The sequence below is a fragment of the Pseudochaenichthys georgianus genome, chromosome 3 (genome assembly GCF_902827115.2).
Source record: "Pseudochaenichthys georgianus chromosome 3, fPseGeo1.2, whole genome shotgun sequence".
In the NCBI taxonomy this organism is placed as follows: Eukaryota; Metazoa; Chordata; class Actinopteri; order Perciformes; family Channichthyidae; genus Pseudochaenichthys; species Pseudochaenichthys georgianus.
Window position 1 is genome coordinate 10916206 of NC_047505.1, and position 19210 is coordinate 10935415.

Below are 19210 nucleotides of genomic sequence, written 5' to 3' on the forward strand. Positions count from 1 at the left end.
ACTAACACCATATCATATTTATATAAAAATAAAGGCAATGAACAGTTACATCTCTACTTTACATCTACAATTACACGGATATAGTTTAAATCACCTTCAATTATCGTGGTAGTCTCTCAAAACGTCTTTCTTGGATGCAACAGCCTCTGATGATCCGAGATGAAAAGTGTTTGTTTTTCCTGTGCTTCAGCCATACAGTGAAAGTGAGTGCACCGCTCTAATGGGTCCTGAGTGCACCGCTCTAATGGGTCTGACTAGAATGACGAATAACGTTAGTTCCGCCTATTCGGTCATTCAATAAATCGTGTAATAAATCATATTTTTTTCACTTTTCATTTTTAGGGGGGCCACAGGGGGGTCAGAGATCAGTGTTAGGGGGGCACTGCCCCCCCCTAGAACCGCCCCTGCTCTTACTCTTGGATACATGCAATCGTTTTCACTGAATGCGTTTCTCACACACACATCACTCTCTCTTGAACCCGCACAGTGTTTTGACAGCACTTCGGTTTATTCCACTCACGTGCACGCGCCCACCTGCTGGCTCCTATACTGGAGTTTACAGAGGGGGCGGGGAGTGTGGGACAGTGTTATTTCCTCTGGGGATGAGCAAGAAGCAGCCACGCTGGACTACTCTTCACCCACGTAACCAATGAGATCGATCCAAAGAGCCCTTCCGTAAACACGGAGGCTCCTGGCCCGGGAGATCAACAACACGGTCCTTTTGGAAAGTGCCATGCGGCGTGATCCCTCACCGGGATATCACACGGCAGACAACGGCGGCGGCCACGATCAAGCTACAAATAATCGCTCTGATCTGGTGAGGTGGGGGCATCTCCAGCAATGAGCGAGATGCCCAACACACCCGTGTTTATTTGCAGTCGCCTGCTGCCCGCTGGGAGCAGCTGGGCTCCGCCGCCATGGTCATCACCTAGGGCGGTGGACCTCCATGGACCGGACCCAGACGTGCCCGACAACGGAATGGCGACGTGAATGGCAACCGCCTCGGCCATATCCTGGTCCCCCAAACACTCTAAGCAGAGGTGGTGGAGACCGGTGCCCGCGATCAAACCAGGGCAGGTGCATGGCCGAGCTTCCAGTAATGGTGAGTCCATTTTTCCTTCTAATCTTCGTTCGTTTAACTCTTCGGTTGTCAGCTCGTCTGAAGAGAAAAAGGATAGTGGGCGGCGGGGGGTGTAGCCGCCTTTATATACTGTGGGCCTGTGCGCGCATTCAGGTAGGCTCGCCCCGATTGGCCGGCTACGTTTACGTAAACTCAGTAGGTGAAAGCATGCACAGCATGATAGAGAGTAGTACCCATAGAGTCCAGTAGAGGGCGGAGCCTGTGTGAAATATAACAGAAACTCCTGCATGTCACCCTCTCTCGACATGTTGGGCTAAGAAATTCTTTTTTTTCAAGCTTTAGTAAGATTGAAGTAACGCTGTTTCCTAGAATATTGTGAATGTGTGTTTGATTAAATCAAACTAACAAATAAAAAATATTCCAAGAGTGAACTTTGTGTGTGCTCCTAACTTTGTGAAATAGTGTCTGTTGGCAGTCTGGTTTCTCTTCCACAGGAAATGTGTAACTGTTATAGAAGCTTCCTCTTTTCAAAATGGTTCTTATATTGGAGATTGAGATTTAATCAACAGGATATTGATATTCTTTATTTGTTTCAACACATTGTTGTGATCTTTCTCTGATAATTCAATTAAACAACAATGAGGCATCTCACCTCATCACCAGCATAAAATATGTATGATTTCCAGTGAATAACCTTTATAAGAGGTTAGATATGAATAACTTCTTCTGCACATGTGCTGTCATCCTATGGTCTGCCATCATGTGATAAATGTAGATGTGAAACTAGCTGCTCGTCATCAGGTACACCTCAGTGCTGCTGGACAGGGAACAGTCACTTCAGCGTGAGTGAGAGGAACAGAGACACCATGAGGATCCCACTGTGCCTCCTCACACTGGTGTGGTTTCCTTCCATCCAAGCTGGGGGTGAGTTTTTCACAAGTTTATTTTTATGTTTGTGTGCATACAAGACAAGGACCATTTCAATGTTCGATTTAAGCTCGTGTAAACTCAACAAGTATCAAAACAGAGACAGTGAGTCATCTGCTTCCTGGTGATAGAGACTCTGACCCAACCACCACACATGCAACAACGAAAGCCAGAGTTTCCCTGAGGAAGTGCTGAGCAGAATCCACGTCATGTTACCATTTTTAAGACAGCTATGTCTAAAATAACTGGTACTTTATTATTGTTATTAATATTATTATTGTTATTATTATTATTATTATTATTATTATTATAACCCCTATACATGACTTTGTAAAAAAAAATATTTAAAAAAGGATTCTTAATTTATTTGTAATTAATACATTTTGAGACTTTCATAAACTTTGTAAAGTAATTCTGCCATAAGATTTCCAGTATTTTATAACTGCATACCTCACTGGAGGGTTATGTTTTCTTGTACCTTAACTGCTTATTTTACAATAATCACAACACCTATCAAAGCATTTTATAATGACTTATAAGGATCATAACAAGATTATTCAAATGTCTCACTCACTGACACGCATGGGTCCTAATGTTTCATAACTCCCATTGTTGTCACAGATTGTAATGTTTTCATAATGCGTTATAATCACACACGGTTCCCATCATGTTTCCAGTTAACTGATGACGCCTGACTCATGACATATTGTGTGGCTGTTTCTTAATCCGATCCACTTTATTTCTATCGCACATTTTAAAAACAGAGGGTTTGCCAAAGTGCTTCACAACGAACATAATACTATAACAAAAATATAATATTACAAGAATAGATAAAAGGAACATAAAGGCTATGGACAGACAATAAAAGCATAACATAGGTAGAGCATAGCTCAGACTGACTCGAAAGAGAGGGAAAAGAGTGGGCAACACTTTGACATGGGGGGGCAGGTCGTTCCAGAGCCTGGGGGCTACCGCTGAGAAGGCTCGGTCTCCCCTGGTCTTTTTCTTTGTTTTAGGGACTACCAGCCGCAGCTGATCAGCCGACCTCAAAGCCCTTGGGGGGGGTACACATGTAGGAGGTCGGAGATGTTCTGAGCCCATTAAGAGATTTAAAAACAAACAATACAATCTTAAAATTAACCCTACAATGGACAGGAAGCCAGTGGAGGGAAGCCAGAACTGGTGTGATGTGGTCATGCTTGCGTGTTCCTGTAAGCAGCCGAGCCACAGCGTTTTGTACCAGCTGCTGTGTGCCAGCGAGGTCTGGTTTAGGCCGGCCTAAAGTTCATCCAATAATCTAGACGTGTAGAAACAAAGGCACGGATTACACGCTCAAAGTCTAAAAAGGATCAAACCGGTTTAATTTTGGACAGGAGCCTCAGGTGATACAAACTGGACTCAACCACAGAGTTTATCTGTGTATCTCATTTAAAAGCACTAATATTATAATCCATAACATTATAGTTGTATAAATACTGATCAACTGAACAATTACCCCAAATAGTGAACAAATAACTGCAGTAAGTTAGAGTAAATATTCTTATGAATTTCCTGTGACCATTGCAACAGAAATGGGTTTTAGCACATTTTGAAACAGTTACCTGTATTATCTATTTTTCCTCTTTTTTTTTAGCAATAATACACTTAAGAAATACTTATTTTGACAATTCAGTTGTGTGTTCTCCCTTACCCTTGGCCATTGGTCTGCTTACTCTTTGTTTGTTTTATCTGCACATTTCTCTAATGCAGTGTGAGGCCGTTTTAACTCGTGTTCACGTCTTCATTCGCCTTATCATGCCAGATATGAAAAAAGACATTGTCCTTTTAAATTAAATGATCTTATCTTAAACTATTTCATTTCTTCACACTTTGAATAAAAACCTGAGGTGCCAGGTTATGCCAACTGTATTTAAAAAGTTGTTTCACACCCCTTAACATGAAGAACGCCTCGAGACCCCCCGGTTGGGATCCAGTTGTTTCATTAAAGAACGTTCCTAGCAGATATTATACATCGACCCCTGGTTAAATATTAAAATAAAAAATCTGAAATGTCCATGAGTGACCAGAAATGATGAAGTACAAGGATACTTGACCTTATACGTCATGATAAAACATAATGTGTTATGATGACTGTTGATATGAAGCATTGTGAATCAGAGAGGCATTGTTGCTGCAGTCTTGTCAACATGAACTGACTGTAATTTGAGTTTGTAGTTAAGATTAAATATAATGTTATGGTAGTGATAAATGTGCTGGTATTAAACGTTGAAGTATTCTTTGATCCGTTTTATCATTTTTATTTTTGATGGATACAAAGTCATGTTTGTAGTTGATTGTTATGTGTGTATCTGCTTAGGGACTGTGGTAGAAATAAGATAGAAGCTACATCTGGAATAAATCGTCATTTATTTTGAGGTTAATGTATTTTATGCAGGGTCCATGTTTAATAAAGACACTAACGTAATATAATTATAAAGTGCTATAAGCAACTCAATATGTTTATAATGCAATAGACATGTGAGGGATACCAAGTCTAACTGTTTTATCTTATTCAAGTCAGTCATGCTGTATACATATAGTGTCTGACTCTTTCACGTCTCTCTGTCATTCTAACAGGAGACTGTAGTCATGTCCTGGGTAGGTGTCTCAGCAAGGAGGTCTGGACCAGGTAACACAAAATACAAACTCATATATTCTCCTCTTTCTTTTTGAAAAATGTATTTTAAATGACTGTAAGTCATGTCAAAAGACGACTTCATTATGTTGTAGGTTCACAGGAAATGCATACTTCTAGTTGATGTAACTGTTTGTGAAATGTGTGTTTTCAGGTGTTTTGAGTCCGAAATTACAAGCTGCAGTGTAAAGGGCCGTTCCCTGAACTTCATTCATCTGATGGTGAACTCGTCTCAAGAGGTGAGCTCGTATTGTTTGTACAACTGGCTCCCAGCTCTCGTCAGACAATCGCGAGTTTAAAGGAAATGCACTTACATTAGCCAAACAAAAGCAAAATAGCGTGTTGCGTCATCAATCACCAAGAAGCATTCACATCGTAATCTTCAGTTAAAGGGGCCCTACTATGCCATGTGGGTTTTCCTTTCTCTGAAGTGTGTTTTGTTATTTTAAATATGCAAATGAGGCATTATCCAACTCCACAGAAATAAGGAGGAATCTTCAGATGTGAAAGACAAAATGAGTCATAATGTATAATAAACAACTTTCGATTGAATTGTAAAGACCTTTTGGAACATTAAAGCATGTAAACATGTCACGGAAGGCACAACATACAAATATGAACCTGAAACTAAGCATAAGACTCCTTTAAAGTACTGATCAACACTGTAAAATAACTCTAGTGTGAGTCTTGCCTTCAACATCTTGTGTGTTCTGTAAAGTATACATCATATGTATACTTTATAATGCAATGTATTTACTGATAAATGTTTTATGTTTTTAGGCAGAGGAGAGTCCCACTCCGCTGCACACGGTTCACATCCCCTCCACCTGTCTGCAGAGGATCAGCGGAGATGCGTCTCAGAAGGAGGTCCTGCTGGTCGCCACGGTGATCAACAGCACTTTATTTAAGGTCAGTATCTTCTGAAGGCTCCTTTCAGGAGAGACTGGTCAGGTGAATGGATTAGGAGGTAAACCTTTATATATTTGTATATAGCAACTTGTACTTAAAGCTGTTGACATCCAGTAGTGGTACTAAGATCCTAATACAAATTATAGTACCGTTACATTACATGTGGTAAACGTTTTTAATTGAAAATGTTGATGTACACACATAATATTAGCTTAATTTACTGAAAGTAAAAGTAGTCATTACACATAATGGCTCCCTCTCACAGTATCAAACAACAGTATTATTATTTATTGTAATGTTTTAACAATAGTATTATTAGTACAGTATTGCATTTTATCATTTAAGCATATCATGTGTTTTTTTTATGAAAACAATTTAAAAATTATTTATTGCACTAAAAATACAGTATCTGTCTCCAAAATGTAGTAAGATAGACTTGTATTTTATATAAATACTTAAGTGAAGTACCTGAAAATATTACTTTAGAACAACATTTAAGTAAATGTACTTTGTTACATGTTATCACTGTGTACATATGTGTGTATTATACAAAGTAGCACTTTCCCCTCATCCCAATGTGCATTGATTCCAGTGAACGTTGTACATGCACAAACAGCCATTGTGTACTATGGAAATGGAGGAAAAGGTTGATACTGTAGCTAATGTTGATATGAATACCTAACCCTCGCTCTGTCTCTGCAGCTGAGCCCCCGGAGGATAGGCATGGGGAGACGGCGGGTCATACTAGAGAAGCCTATCATCAAACAAGTTCTAGGGGGGTTAGTCCTGGCAGTGAGGGCGGGGAACCAGTCTGTCCGAAACCTCCCACAACCCGTCAGATTAACCTTCAGACACAACAGACAGGTACACAACACAACCAGCTGTGAAAGCATTACAGTTTGACTCCAATCTGCTTTGCTCTTATTTTGAATGTCTATATGTTTCAGGTAGAAAATGGGACCTGTGTGTTTTGGCAGGAGTCACACTTTAACGATGGAACAGGTAGGCAACTAATGCCAGCCTAAATTCTTATTTGAACTTAAATTAAAAAAATCTAAACTATATGTGTGTTTTTAGGTGTTTGGAGCACAGACGGATGTGAAACCAGCGAAACTGGATCGGAGTATATTTGTAGCTGCAACCACCTGAGCTTCTTTGCTGTGCTTGTGGTAAAATATAAATGTTATTTTACGGCAGCCAAATGCTTACCGTTGTGCATTAGCACTCATAATAATAAGTGCTTGGTAGCAATAATGACACATTCATAACGCCTGGTCTTTCATTGACATGCAAGCCTGTGTCTGCAATGCATTATTAACATACCTATCATTTCCAATATGATTATGCTCAATATTGCATGTGATTATAATGCATTATATTACATTATAATGTATGATGTATTACTACAATACTATGTCGATGATTGCAAATGCTTGTATATAATGTGTTAAAGACATGGGCCTCATTGGTAGTGTTTCTGCGAGAACTTAATCTTAATATTTCATATGTTTACAATATACAGTATTTACTCAAGAAGCTTCCATGCGACTCCTGAACTTAAAATACAATCATGTCTTTGTTCCAGAACCCAGCACTATCAGTACAGTCTAAACGCAGTGCTGTGATCCTGAGCTACATCACCTACATTGGTTCAGCACTCTCCATCTTCTTCACCATCATCAGCCTGATCATCTATATATGTCTACAGTGAGTTATTTTGATCATTTACATCACTTTTCTGTAGGTTATAGTATAATAAAAGAAAGTAAAACATGACACTTATACTTTCTGTCAACTAAAGCAATACTCTCGTAATAATACACACTTTACCAGAGATGCTAAATGTAATTCATTAATACAGATACAATAAAATAGAAAGTATGACCTTTAAACATGTGCATGCAAACAATGGAGACATAAGTAGGGTGTGCAAAGTGGATGTGATCATAAGTTATAAATTCAACAAATGGTTTGAATTTTGCAGAGATACAGAGAGCTACGGGCCGTCCACACTACAGCTTCGACAGCTTCAAAAACGGTTTCCAACGCGTCTGCCCATTCACTTTGAATGGGGTGACGTCACGTTGCCTCGCTTTTCGCCGAACTGAATTGTGGGTAGCAGAGCGGTCCGTCTCCGGAGTAGCCAGCGCCAGCCAATCAAATCCCGTTTCTGAAAATCTGACAGCTCAAGCCCTAGCCAATCAAACCGCGTCTAAGCTGGGAGAGATATCCCGCCGTTCATTTCTTTATTTCAAAAAAATATGGAGGAGAAACTAACTATCGCCGTAGCAATCACCCGGTTTTGTATGACCAGACCCTCTTCACCTACCGGGATACAAACCGGAGGAACCAGCCATGGAGGGAGGTGGCAGAGACAGTGGGGGAAACTGGTAGGTTTTCGCCTGTTTGGGGAGTTTATATATATATTGCTCGCATAAAATCCCCGGGGGATTTTGCTTTGTATGTCGGGGGCGGGAGATTCATGTGATTGGTTGTTGGTCGCGTTGCTCGAATAAAATCCCCAAGCTCCAGACACGCCCAGCTCCGAGCTTTTTTTGAAGCTGTAGTGTGGACGCTCCGTTAGAGCCAGTGTTGGAGTCAAGTAGGAAACAGTAGCCTTTCAGTCACTGAAGTCCATACTGTGACACAGCGAGGATGAATGTAAAAGTCGAGGGCTGCCAGATAAACAACTGAGACTTTTGGTGAGGCAGTGTGTTCCTCTCGCGGTACAGATGGGTGTTATTGGCTGCAGAAATTTGCTGTGAGTGGGTTAAATAATCTCTGTGGTTTATCAAAGTTCCTGTTAGGAAACTGTTTATTTTTTTAAACAGAATGAGGTTTGTAGAAGTACAAATGTTTTATATGTTATAGGTTAGAAGTGCTCTGCAAGTTTCAGAGGTGGAAGAAGTACTCAGATGGTGTACTTAAGTCAAGGTAGAAGTACCTATGCTATTGCCTAAAAATAACATGATAGGTGACCTTTAAATAAAAAACAACAGCAGTAGGCTATCTGTTCAATGTGGGCCCATAACTAGGGATTTACTTTGCTTGTGGTATGGGTGAACAGCATTTGAAACCCCCTACCTTTGTCTGTGTGTGGTGTGTGTGTGTGTGTGTGTGTGTGTGTGTGTGTGTGTGTGTGTGTGTGTGTGTGTGTGTGTGTGTGTGTGTGTGTGTGTGTGTGTGTGTGTGTGTGTGTGTGTGGTGTGTGTGTGTTGTGTGTGTGTGTGTGTGTGTGTGTGTGTGTGTGTGTGTGTGTGTGTGTGTGTGTGTGTGTGTGTGTGTGTGTGTGTGTGTGTGGAAATAGCGCATTGAGAGAGAGAGAGAGAGAGAGAGAGAGAGAGAGAGAGGTGAGAGAGAGTGAGAGAGAGTGAGAGAGAGAGAGAGAGAGTGAGAGAGAGTGAGAGAGAGTGAGAGAGAGTGAGAGAGAGTGAGAGAGAGTGAGAGAGAGAGAGAGAGAGAGAGAGAGAGAGAGAGAGAGAGAGATACTGTGTGTTTGCGTGTGGGAAGTGCTTTTGTGCGTGCTCAATCGTGCCCGTAATAGTGTTCACTGGAGTCCAGCACCTCAGCACCCCCACTCAAAATACCTTCCCGCGCCTCTGGGAAGGTGTGTGCATTTATAAATGGAACTAGTTTGTCTTGAGTATACCCCTAACCCGGGACAAGTTTATTGTATTGGAGCCATCTTGTTTCCATTTGAAGTCTGAGTATTATTCACCAATCACGTACAATGAAAAAGGAAATCTCAGAGTCATTGGGCTTTAATACAAGACAATTGAGCTTTCTGTTCAAATTAGCTTGGATATCGACTGCTTGTTAAACAGTGGGGTCGCAGAGATCTCCTCTGAACTCCATTCTTGCATCTGGAGTTGCTAATCGGACAAGAAATAATGAACTAAGCACTTAAAAGAGGAAGTCTTGGCCTGGATACCAGCTGGCATACCTTTGATCCAAGAAGACATTGTCCCTTAACCCTAGGCTTAGCATCATCTGGCCGATAGCAGACATACTCCAGAAATAGCTGAAAACATGGTACTGTATCTGCTAAATAGGCAGTATAAAAATTATTGTAACAAACTGAATACTGTTTTCTTTCAGACGACAGCGTCCTGAGAAGGCTATCGGTGTGCATTTGCAACTCTCAGTAGCACTGCTCTGCCTCCACCTCAGCTTCCTGCTGGGCAGCTTCTGGGTGTGGCAGCTGAAGGAGGGTGAGGAGGGCTGGGTGTGCGGGGGTCTGGGTCTCTTCTTACACTGGTCGCTGCTGGCCACTGTTTGCTGGATGGCTCTGGAAGGATTCCACCTCTATCTCCTCTTGGTCCGCGTCTTCAACATCTACGTCAGGAGATACCTGCTGAAGCTCAGCCTGGTTGGATGGGGTGAGTCTGTGTTTCTGTCGTCTGAAAGTTGAATTTGGTATTAAGGCTGAAACCGTATGTTCAATTGTTTGAGTGTAAGGGACTAAGGGGAACACCAGTTTTTCTATTGTTCCATTTGGTACTACAAAGCCAGAGGGCAGCAAATATACGGTCCAGGGAACAATACTGAAGTGAATAAGTACAAAAAAACTGCTAAATCAAAATACTCTCTGTAAACAGCTCATGATCTGTAAATACTAGCATTATACTGTATAGTGTATAGTCATATTTCTGTCTACCTGGTATATCTTCAAATCAATGTTTGGCAACAGCTAAATATCTCGGCTTATGATGTTATTCATTACACAATCTTGCTAAAACCCCTCTTATAGAGTACAGTGTAAGGCAAATTCTCTGGAGAACCTCTTTCCAAAACCTTTCAACAGTATAACATTTCCAAAACATGAACCTCTTTTTCGATGAGCATTTCTGCCCAATCCACCACCACCTATTGGCAGTTCATGAGACTGCATGTTTTCAACTGAGATAGATTCAGTGAGACATTGTTGGAGATAGACTGAGCTCTTCTCAAGAACTCACATCTTAGATCCATAACCCAGGCCCTTTTCCAAGCTGGAAAATGCAACAATTCCTTATTAATAACATGTGAATTCTTTATACATATTCTTTTGTATTTTGACGGACAAAAATCTCATGAACATGAATCAAAAAAAGAGGTGTGTTCTGTTCTTCTGCATGTGTGCTGTTGTCAGGGTTTGTTGAAGTAACTTCTGTATTTGTTGTGTCTTTATGCAGGTATTCCTACACTGATTGCAGGGGTTTGTGGGATTTCAGGTGTTTACGGCAAATACACTTTGAAAATAATTGATGCCACCAACCCCAATACAACATCACAGATGTAAGAAACCAAGATGTTGTGATATTAAATATTTAACAACGCGGGAGGTTGGAAGCAACACGTTTTTATTCTCAACACGTTATTTGGAAATAATTGATTTTCTTTTTGTATTAACTTGCAGATGCTGGATGAGCAGCCAGTTCCCACAGATGCCTTTAGTCAGCTACGTCACTACCATGGCCTTCCCTTGCCTGGTTATACTGTGTAATTTCTGCATGCTGGGGTTGGTGGTGTTTAAGCTGTGGAGGCTGAGGGCGGGCGGAGGCAGCAGTGGCTGGAAGAAGATGCACAGAGAGAAAGGGATTAGGTTATGGAAGGACTGTGCCACGGTGATGGGCCTCAGCTGTGTGCTGGGCTTACCCTGGGGGTTAGCTGGGACCACCTACATCTCCCTCTCTGGGATCTACCTGTTCACCATACTAAACTCCTTGCAGGGTCAGTATTTGCAGATCTTCATATAAAGTATCCATTGTGCTTTTAACAGTATATTAAGCCTTTTCTTTCTCCTTCTCAGGTTTGTTTATGTTCCTGTGGTCCTTAGCTTTGACCTGCAAGCCTCAAACTGATGATAACTCCTCATGCAGAGACCCTTCCTCTCAGAAAGTGTTGACTACCAGTTTCAATAACTGATATGTACAGCTCTGTTCATCTTCTGGCCCATCTCCCAGCTACCTTTTTTATCTAAAGTCCTGGAGCGAGTAGTCTATGCCCAGCTGCAGTCTTTCTTAACCACGCATGGCATTCATGAAAAGTTTCAGTCTGGCTTCAAACCCATGCACAGCACTGACACAGCCCTTTTAAGAGTTTTTAATGATCTACTCCTTGCCGCCGACTCAGGTAGCCCAGCTGTGCTGGTGCTGTTAGACCTGACAGCTGATTTCGACACTGTGGACCATAGCATCCTGTTGTCACGGCTTGAACAGTCCGCAGGCATCACAGGCTCTGCCCTTGCATGGTTCTGGTCCTACCTGACAGACCGTAGCTTCTCAGTGCAGCTAGGTGCCTTCTCCTCTGCCAAAGCCCCTCTTACCTGTGGGGTTCCCCAAGGCTCGATTCTGGGCCCCATCCTTTTTCTACTGCTCCTCGGTTCAATTCTCACAAAACACAATGTTTTGGACCCCAACCTCCAGCCTCCCCGGTTGAAATTCTGGGCTCCCTCAATAAAAACATCCTCCCCTCTGTCATGAACCTTGGGTTTTTAAATCGACACTTAAGACTCACTTCTTCTCTCTGGCCTTCTAGACAGAGCGGAGCACGACTCCTGACATTTCCCTGTGTTTGATTTTTATTTATTTTTGCTGTTGTAATTTATTGTCTTCTGTTTGAAATTTGATTTGAAAATGTATTTTTGCCTAGGGTGTTATAACTCTCTATACATATGCAGTTAAAAGATAACTGACAATATCTTATCAGTCGTGCAAATAAATCAGATTAAGATTGCATTGAGAAATATGCATAATGAATAATAACTCATTGTAATTATATCACTGCTGAATAAAAAATACTCTTATTGTCTTAAATGCAAAAGTGAGCATGTCATATTCAGGAAGACAACTTGCAAGTGCCTAGGCATTATAAGACAACGCGTTTTCTGTGGATAGATGTTTCTTCTCATTTTCTTTTAAGTCATATTTGCTTATTTTTGGAAATATTAGTTTATTCAGTTATTGCATAGGGAATTCTGCTTGTTAAAGTTGATTTAAAAGACACAGTTATATAAGTTTGCCGGCCAGAGAGCAGTTAAATAAAGGTAGATATTGCACTGTTATAAGCTCCATTTTGACTCTGTGGCTCTCTGTTTCTTGTAAGGTTAGCATTGCTATTGGTCAATGGTTCAAAGTTCACCCAAGCTGTTGTAGGTTTCATTTGAATCTGCAAAACAGATGTCAAAGGCCATAACAGTCATTAGCTTAGCGCCCCCCTGACCCGTCCCTAACACTCCATGTTTGCAGGTTTAAATGTGTGTTTCCTCCTGTGTGTGTACAGGTCTTGCCTATAGGTTCATTTGTTTTGTGTAAAATCATTGTGTTCTTTGTTTTGTGAAATGTCAGTGTTTTTCAGGTTGTTTGCTTTTGTATTTTTGTTCAGTCATGTGATGAGATTTCTGCTCTGTTAATGTGGCTTTGCAATTCAGGGCAGCTTAACCTCAGGGCTGAAAAATATACTGATTGACCTGGAGATGTTTGCGAGCTTTAAAAAGGTTTTTTTTTTCAAACAGGATACAAAATACCTCAGACAGCTCTTGCAGGAACACCTACAAATGCACTAAAAACAAAAAAATGTGGATGTTACAGTTACAGATTAGCGCCATCTGATGGCTATCCAAGGTCTATAAAACATGGAAACAACAGTGGTTGTTACATAGGAAATACAAACCCATAAACTAAAACCCTAAATGAAAACAAAAATATTCCATATCAAAGATACCATCGAAAAAGTAACATAAAAACAAACACACTTGTAAATAACTTGTAGCACTTTCTATAAAGAGCAAGTCTATATTGCATTATATTTTAGAGTGAATTCAAATTTATTAACTGCATTAAACCTGTTGACTCTAAAGACAAATAAGGCTTTCTGATAGATTTTATCAAGAGTCAGGCACAATGGCGCATTCACACCGCAGTACTTTTCCCACTTAAGTTCAGATATAGTTCCGAAATGTCGCGTTCACACCAAAAAGAGCCGGAACTAAAATGAGTTAAAGGGGAAAGGAAACACCATTACAGCTGTAATATTCCGGTAGTTTATTCATTTTACAATGGATATTGATCGTAATATTTATTGTATATGATATTACTCGACAAAAGAAAATTAATTATCCGCCGGCCGCGTGGGGAATTCCGGAACCAGGCCGCTGCCATTAGGGGAGACCCAAATGGTGACGTCACTGTGTGGGTCCTCGCTCCGGGTATCCATACCGGAAGTCAACACAACGTGGCAGATATGGCAGCGATGGAGGAATTTTGCAATGAGATCGACGTTTTGAACGATGAATTTGACTATTCGTCGGGAGATGACATTGATGTGGAAGCATCTACAGTTACCAGGCATCTCATGGCCTATGCTTATGAACCGATTCGGTCTAATACTAGAGTGGCATAGGCTACGATCCGGAATCCGCCGAAAGTACCGACGGTTCTGAACTCGCCGAGTGGGATACCACCAGTTCCAGTACATTATTACATAATATATATATATATATACATAAATTAATAAGGTCACACTGTGTCAGTAAATACATGTGTGAGCTAGTAATCTGGTAGTGCTGAAATATTTACCTCTCTCTCGGCAGCTGAAGCAACTCGTTTGGTGGCTCGAACTTCACGTTTGTTGACACTGGTGTCATTGTCTTGCGCGGCCGACGTGCTGGGACGGTCGGTGTTCCCGACTGCATACGATGAGAAATCGAATATTGTGGGAACAGATCCTGGCTTCAAATCCGATGTTTTGTATTGAACCAGGCATCCAGACTCATCAAACCTCATTTTGTGTTCGCTGCACACACGTTCGTACTGATTCAGCGGCGGATCGGACCGTTTCATGGAAATAACCCATGCTTTGAGCAGCTTCTCTTTAGTGGCAGCCTATGGAAATGTACTTCTTCCTTCTTTGTATAAAAACCATTTGTGCAGCCTGGGGCAATACAATAAACTCCTGACGATGACCGTTTTCTTTTGTTGGAAACCACTGGTGCATTGCACGCCATGTTGTTTGCAGCTGTGTTGAGCTTAGGCCCAGGGAGCCGTACCCACACAGTGACGTCACTGGGAAAGTCCCCGATCGATGGAAGCGCCCAAGGTCATTAGGCGCGTATTTCAAAAAATAAATGTGCGTATCTCGATCGTTTACATTGGAAATAGACTAGATAAATACATTTCCTTATGGGAATATTGTCGCATGGAAAGCAGTTTGAAAAGTGTTTCCATTTCCCTTTAATGAGAACCCAGCAGCTTCTACTGAAGCCAGTCCCCAACTCCGGGGACTTCGGGTGGCAGTATGCGCCGTGAAGTTGTTTGCGGCCTGCCAGTAAATCCAAAGCAGAAGAAGAAAAAGTGCCGTCAGTGGCTTCATTTGCCTAAATGTTGACTGATTGGGCTTAGTTATAATACATCATGACTACCTTCACTCACCTATACGCACGTCAACAATCAACGGGGCGGTGGTGGCAAAGTCGATAGGGACTTGGCTTGGCAGCTGGAAGGTCACCAGTTCAAGTCCCGGCAAGACCAAGTGCTACCGAGGTGTCCCTGAGCAAGGCACCGTTCCCCACACTGCTCCCCGGGTGCCGTTCAAAATGGCAGCACACTGCTCCTAACACAGGATGGGTCAAATGCAGAGAAACAATTTCCCCATGAGGGATTAATAAAAGTCCATCTTAATCTTATCTATTAAAGACTCATAGGATGCTTTAATATTTCATGCAATATCATAAGTTCTCATTGTTATGTACAGCTAATTACATATTGATGCATCTGTAGCAGGATGAGCAGTAAATAGTGTTGTAAGGCATATTATTTTTAGCCTATCACCGCCAGGGGGCACCCTATAAAGGGGCAGAGGCTTCTAGCTGGCGGCCTCTTGTTTGCTGGTGCCCAGACCTACCCACTTCCGTTTTTGCCGGGTTTTGCTTCCGCCACCGGCGTAGTGGAGGGTCTTCCTGGCGATGCCCGTCAAGTAGCTGTAACATAGAGAGCATGAAACTCTCTCCTCTCTGCCTGATCGGGCCAAGCTAACGGCCCCTCCACACAGCGGCGTGCGTTGACGCTTCCCCATTCACTTTGAATGGGGTGACGTCACTTTTAGGGTCATCACCCGTACTGCTGATCCTGTGTGCTGCTAAGTGCTATTAGATTGTCTGCGTCTGGCTATCGTGTCTGGTCCGGTTTGGCATTGCCTACGGCAGTATCATCACCTGCCCTACTGATCCTGTGCTACTGGACACTACTTAGATTGTTTGCTTTTGGCTACTGTGTTTGGGCCGGTTTAGCGTGGCCTACTCTGCACTATAGGTCCGCTGCCCTTAGTGGGATTCTAGTGACTGGACTGCTGGGCTAACTCCTTCTGTTTAGTTATTCTGTTAGTTATTTTGTTTACTTTTGTTCCTTTTCATTAATAGTTTATTTTTGTTTATTCCTATTTTTCTTTGTTTTCTTTTATACTTAATTAGTTTCGATATATCTTTGCTCAATTCATTGTTTGTTTATATGATTTTGGTTTAGGTTTTCTTTCTTTGCTATTTTTGCATAGTTTTGTTTATGCCGCAGGATTGCCCGTATGGCTGCGGCTAATTTTGGTTTATTTCATTTTGAGTCATTCTGTGTTTTTGTCCCCCACTTATTCCTGTTTTCCCTTGTTTTCTTGTTTTAGTTACTGAGAGCTGAAGGTGGTGGTATTGGTGTCCGAGGTGGTGGCTTCCCCCTTTCCGTGTGCTGTGCTTCCCCCGAGTTTTTGGATCTTTTCTCCGTGTGATTGTGTGAGTGTGGAACACGTGTGACCGGGGTGACTTAAGTTTGTTTTTGTGGGATCCCTCTACTCATTCGTTGACCCTCTCCCCCACTGGTAAGCCTCAGCCCCCCCTTGTTCGTTCTCTCCTTTTGGATATAGCCCTGTGTGACGGTTTTTATAAATTGTATATTTTTACTATTGTATAAATAAACTGTTCTATTTTTGATAATTGAACCACGTCTCTTGTTCTATGAGTAACCGAACCTGTGTGTCCTAGTGACTTAAAACTTGTCACATTTCCCTGGGTGAAATTCCCAGGGTGGCGTTGTCGGACTTAGCGGTTTAAACCAAACTGTTAAATTAATATAATTATTCTGCGGCCACTTCTACACATCTAATGCATCTAATTATGCATATAATAAGGCATTCTTCATCATAACGTGTCATTGTTGGTGGCGTAGAGTGTTATGCATTTACATTCTTTATTTTTAATTTGCTCCATAAAACGTCAATAAAAAGTGTAAAACACTACTTCACTTATGATACAGCATCTAGAACAGGGGTGTCCAAACTACGGTCCGGGGGCCAAATGCGGCCCCCGGGCCATTTTTAATCGGCCCTCAGGAAAAGTAATAATTATAATGAAATATGGCCCACAAATTAAACTTGTGCTCGTCATATATTGTACTGATTAAATATATATGTACATATATCACCGAATTCATGTATGCCCACTTTTCAAATAAATTCAATCAATTAAAGTTAGAAACATTTTCAAACTAATCTTAATTCATTACGTTCCCTACTGGGCTAGGGGAACCAAAGGGAAGCAACACAACCAGAGTGGGATTGGTAATAATTATAAGTGGCTTTATTATAAACTAGTGTAAAACAAAATGGCAGACAAACTGATACAAACAAAAGGGCCAACGGTGCCGACTTAACTATGGACAAACAAAAGAGGACTCCAAAAGGGAGTTTGGCAGCTCATACAGAGTAACAATTCAATAAAAGGGAAAACAAAACCCTCACGTTAAACGTGGTACAAGTGTAAATGAAAAGGCTGTTCAAAAACACAGCTGCTGCTGTGTGTTATATGACTATTAACTTTATTGTGAAATTAAAAAAGAACGGTAAAGGAAAATACAGTTTCAGTCTCTCGATTTGAAGCGTATGCATTGTACCATGAACCTACCTGTAACAGTCAACTGCATGAGGAGTTGGAAAGGTAATTAATTAATTAAAATGTCGAACTCGGACTTCATTTTCAGGACATTTCGGCCAGGGATTTAGAGCTAGCCTATATTTGTTTAACCACCGGATTGGCAAAACAGGAGAGTGTGTGCGCACCAGTCTGCCTAGATCTATGAATTCATGTCTGTGACTCAGTATCTGCTGCCCGCAGCTGTTTTATAGAAGGAAAACCTCCTTCACTTCATGAAATCTCTGCAGCACCAGGAGGCAGCGGGAGGGTTAACTCAGCCTCTGAGAAGAGGAGCGTGCAGTGCCTTTCACGCACCGCCTTTCACGCACCGCATTCACTGTGTTTACCTTCAGAATCATTAGAAAGAGCGACCCCAGGCTGATGTGTTTTAGGCTGCTGCCACACGAGGACGAAAACGGTCGTTTGCGTTACTGTTTAGTGTCATATAGACCGTTCGGCCACACGAGGACGACCGAATACGGCACTAAACGACTGAGGAAACGATAACGGGTCCCAAGGTGGATAGAACAGCATACGCAACGCTCTGGGGGGTCCAACGGCTCCATGTGTACGCCCTATACGCAACCCAGTCTCATGGCATTTCGTGTTCACCAACACGACTTTTAATCTATTGATTCGTGTTCACCAACACGATTTGCCCCTTTCTTTCGTGTTGCACAGCACGATTTTAAAAGCAATGTATTTCTACTGCCTGCAGCACGTATTTTTCTCCGGTCGGGTCGTGGGAGACCGGAAGCTGTGTGGTTCATAAAAACATGTTCTTACTCAATATCAAGCCACAGTTATTGCTTTTATTTTAAATCGTATAACTTCGGACTTTTGTTGCCGTCTGTGAGGAAAATAAATGGGGCTCAGAGCCTCAGGATACTGAAATCTGTATTTTTAAATATTTTTTCCTTCTAATTTGTTATTCTTTTCAAAATAACACACTGTTATTTACTCACCAATAACACACAATTATCCTTGCTTTTATTTATTGGTTTAATTCCATTATCTCGGGCTTTTTTGGTGTCTGTCAGGAACTGAATTTCAAAATAAAAATAACCGGAAACAGACGTAGGCCTATAAGGGACATTTCGAGCATCATTGCGATTGTCAACATTTCTGAGTTTAGGATGGCCGAAGACACTACACAACCCATAATCCCCAGCTATCGTTTAGGACTACAGTCCCGTAAGGTTACGCAGAGCGTCAAACAGCTGTGTGAAATGGAACGAAACCACGCCAGCCTATCCAAAACTGGAATCGAACACCCCCCCAGAACTACACATGCTGGCTATTGTGTTTCGCAAAATGTTCTATGGGACATCTCTACTGAACGTTTTCGTTTTTCCCACAATTAGAAGTTGCCAGTATTAAACACATTGGTGTTATCAAATGTAAAACATATAATTAATAAATGGGTGAAAATCGCTGTCCATAATGCGCAGCATTAATATATAGCATTAATATATACCCACATGACAGCTCATTGCTACTTTGTAATTCTACTCCACTACAATTCAGAGGTTAACCTGGTATTTTTACTCCACTGCATTTATTTGAGTTACTTTGCAGATTCTGATTAATTATGTGAAATATAAACAACCCTTAAATCAGACTTTAGTTACACCTGAGTAAAATGCAGGGAAGGTGATTGTCAAGTGCCAACAATCAGGAGAGATATTTG

At 41.5% G+C, this 19210-nt stretch overlaps 1 protein-coding gene across 1 annotated transcript; it reads left to right on the forward strand.

Moving 5' to 3' along the window:
- Nucleotides 1-194: 194 nt before the first annotated feature.
- On the forward strand, nucleotides 195-16550 carry LOC117440532 (adhesion G protein-coupled receptor G3-like). Its single transcript, XM_034076775.2, has 13 exons — nucleotides 195-1102; nucleotides 1883-2005; nucleotides 4625-4676; nucleotides 4837-4921; nucleotides 5463-5591; nucleotides 6294-6455; nucleotides 6539-6593; nucleotides 6669-6760; nucleotides 7177-7298; nucleotides 9690-9970; nucleotides 10766-10868; nucleotides 10990-11303; nucleotides 11383-16550. Exons 1-13 carry the CDS (start codon nucleotides 991-993, stop codon nucleotides 11496-11498), a joined length of 1746 nt encoding a protein of 581 aa, XP_033932666.1. The 5' UTR covers nucleotides 195-990; the 3' UTR covers nucleotides 11499-16550.
- Nucleotides 16551-19210: the final 2660 nt, after the last annotated feature.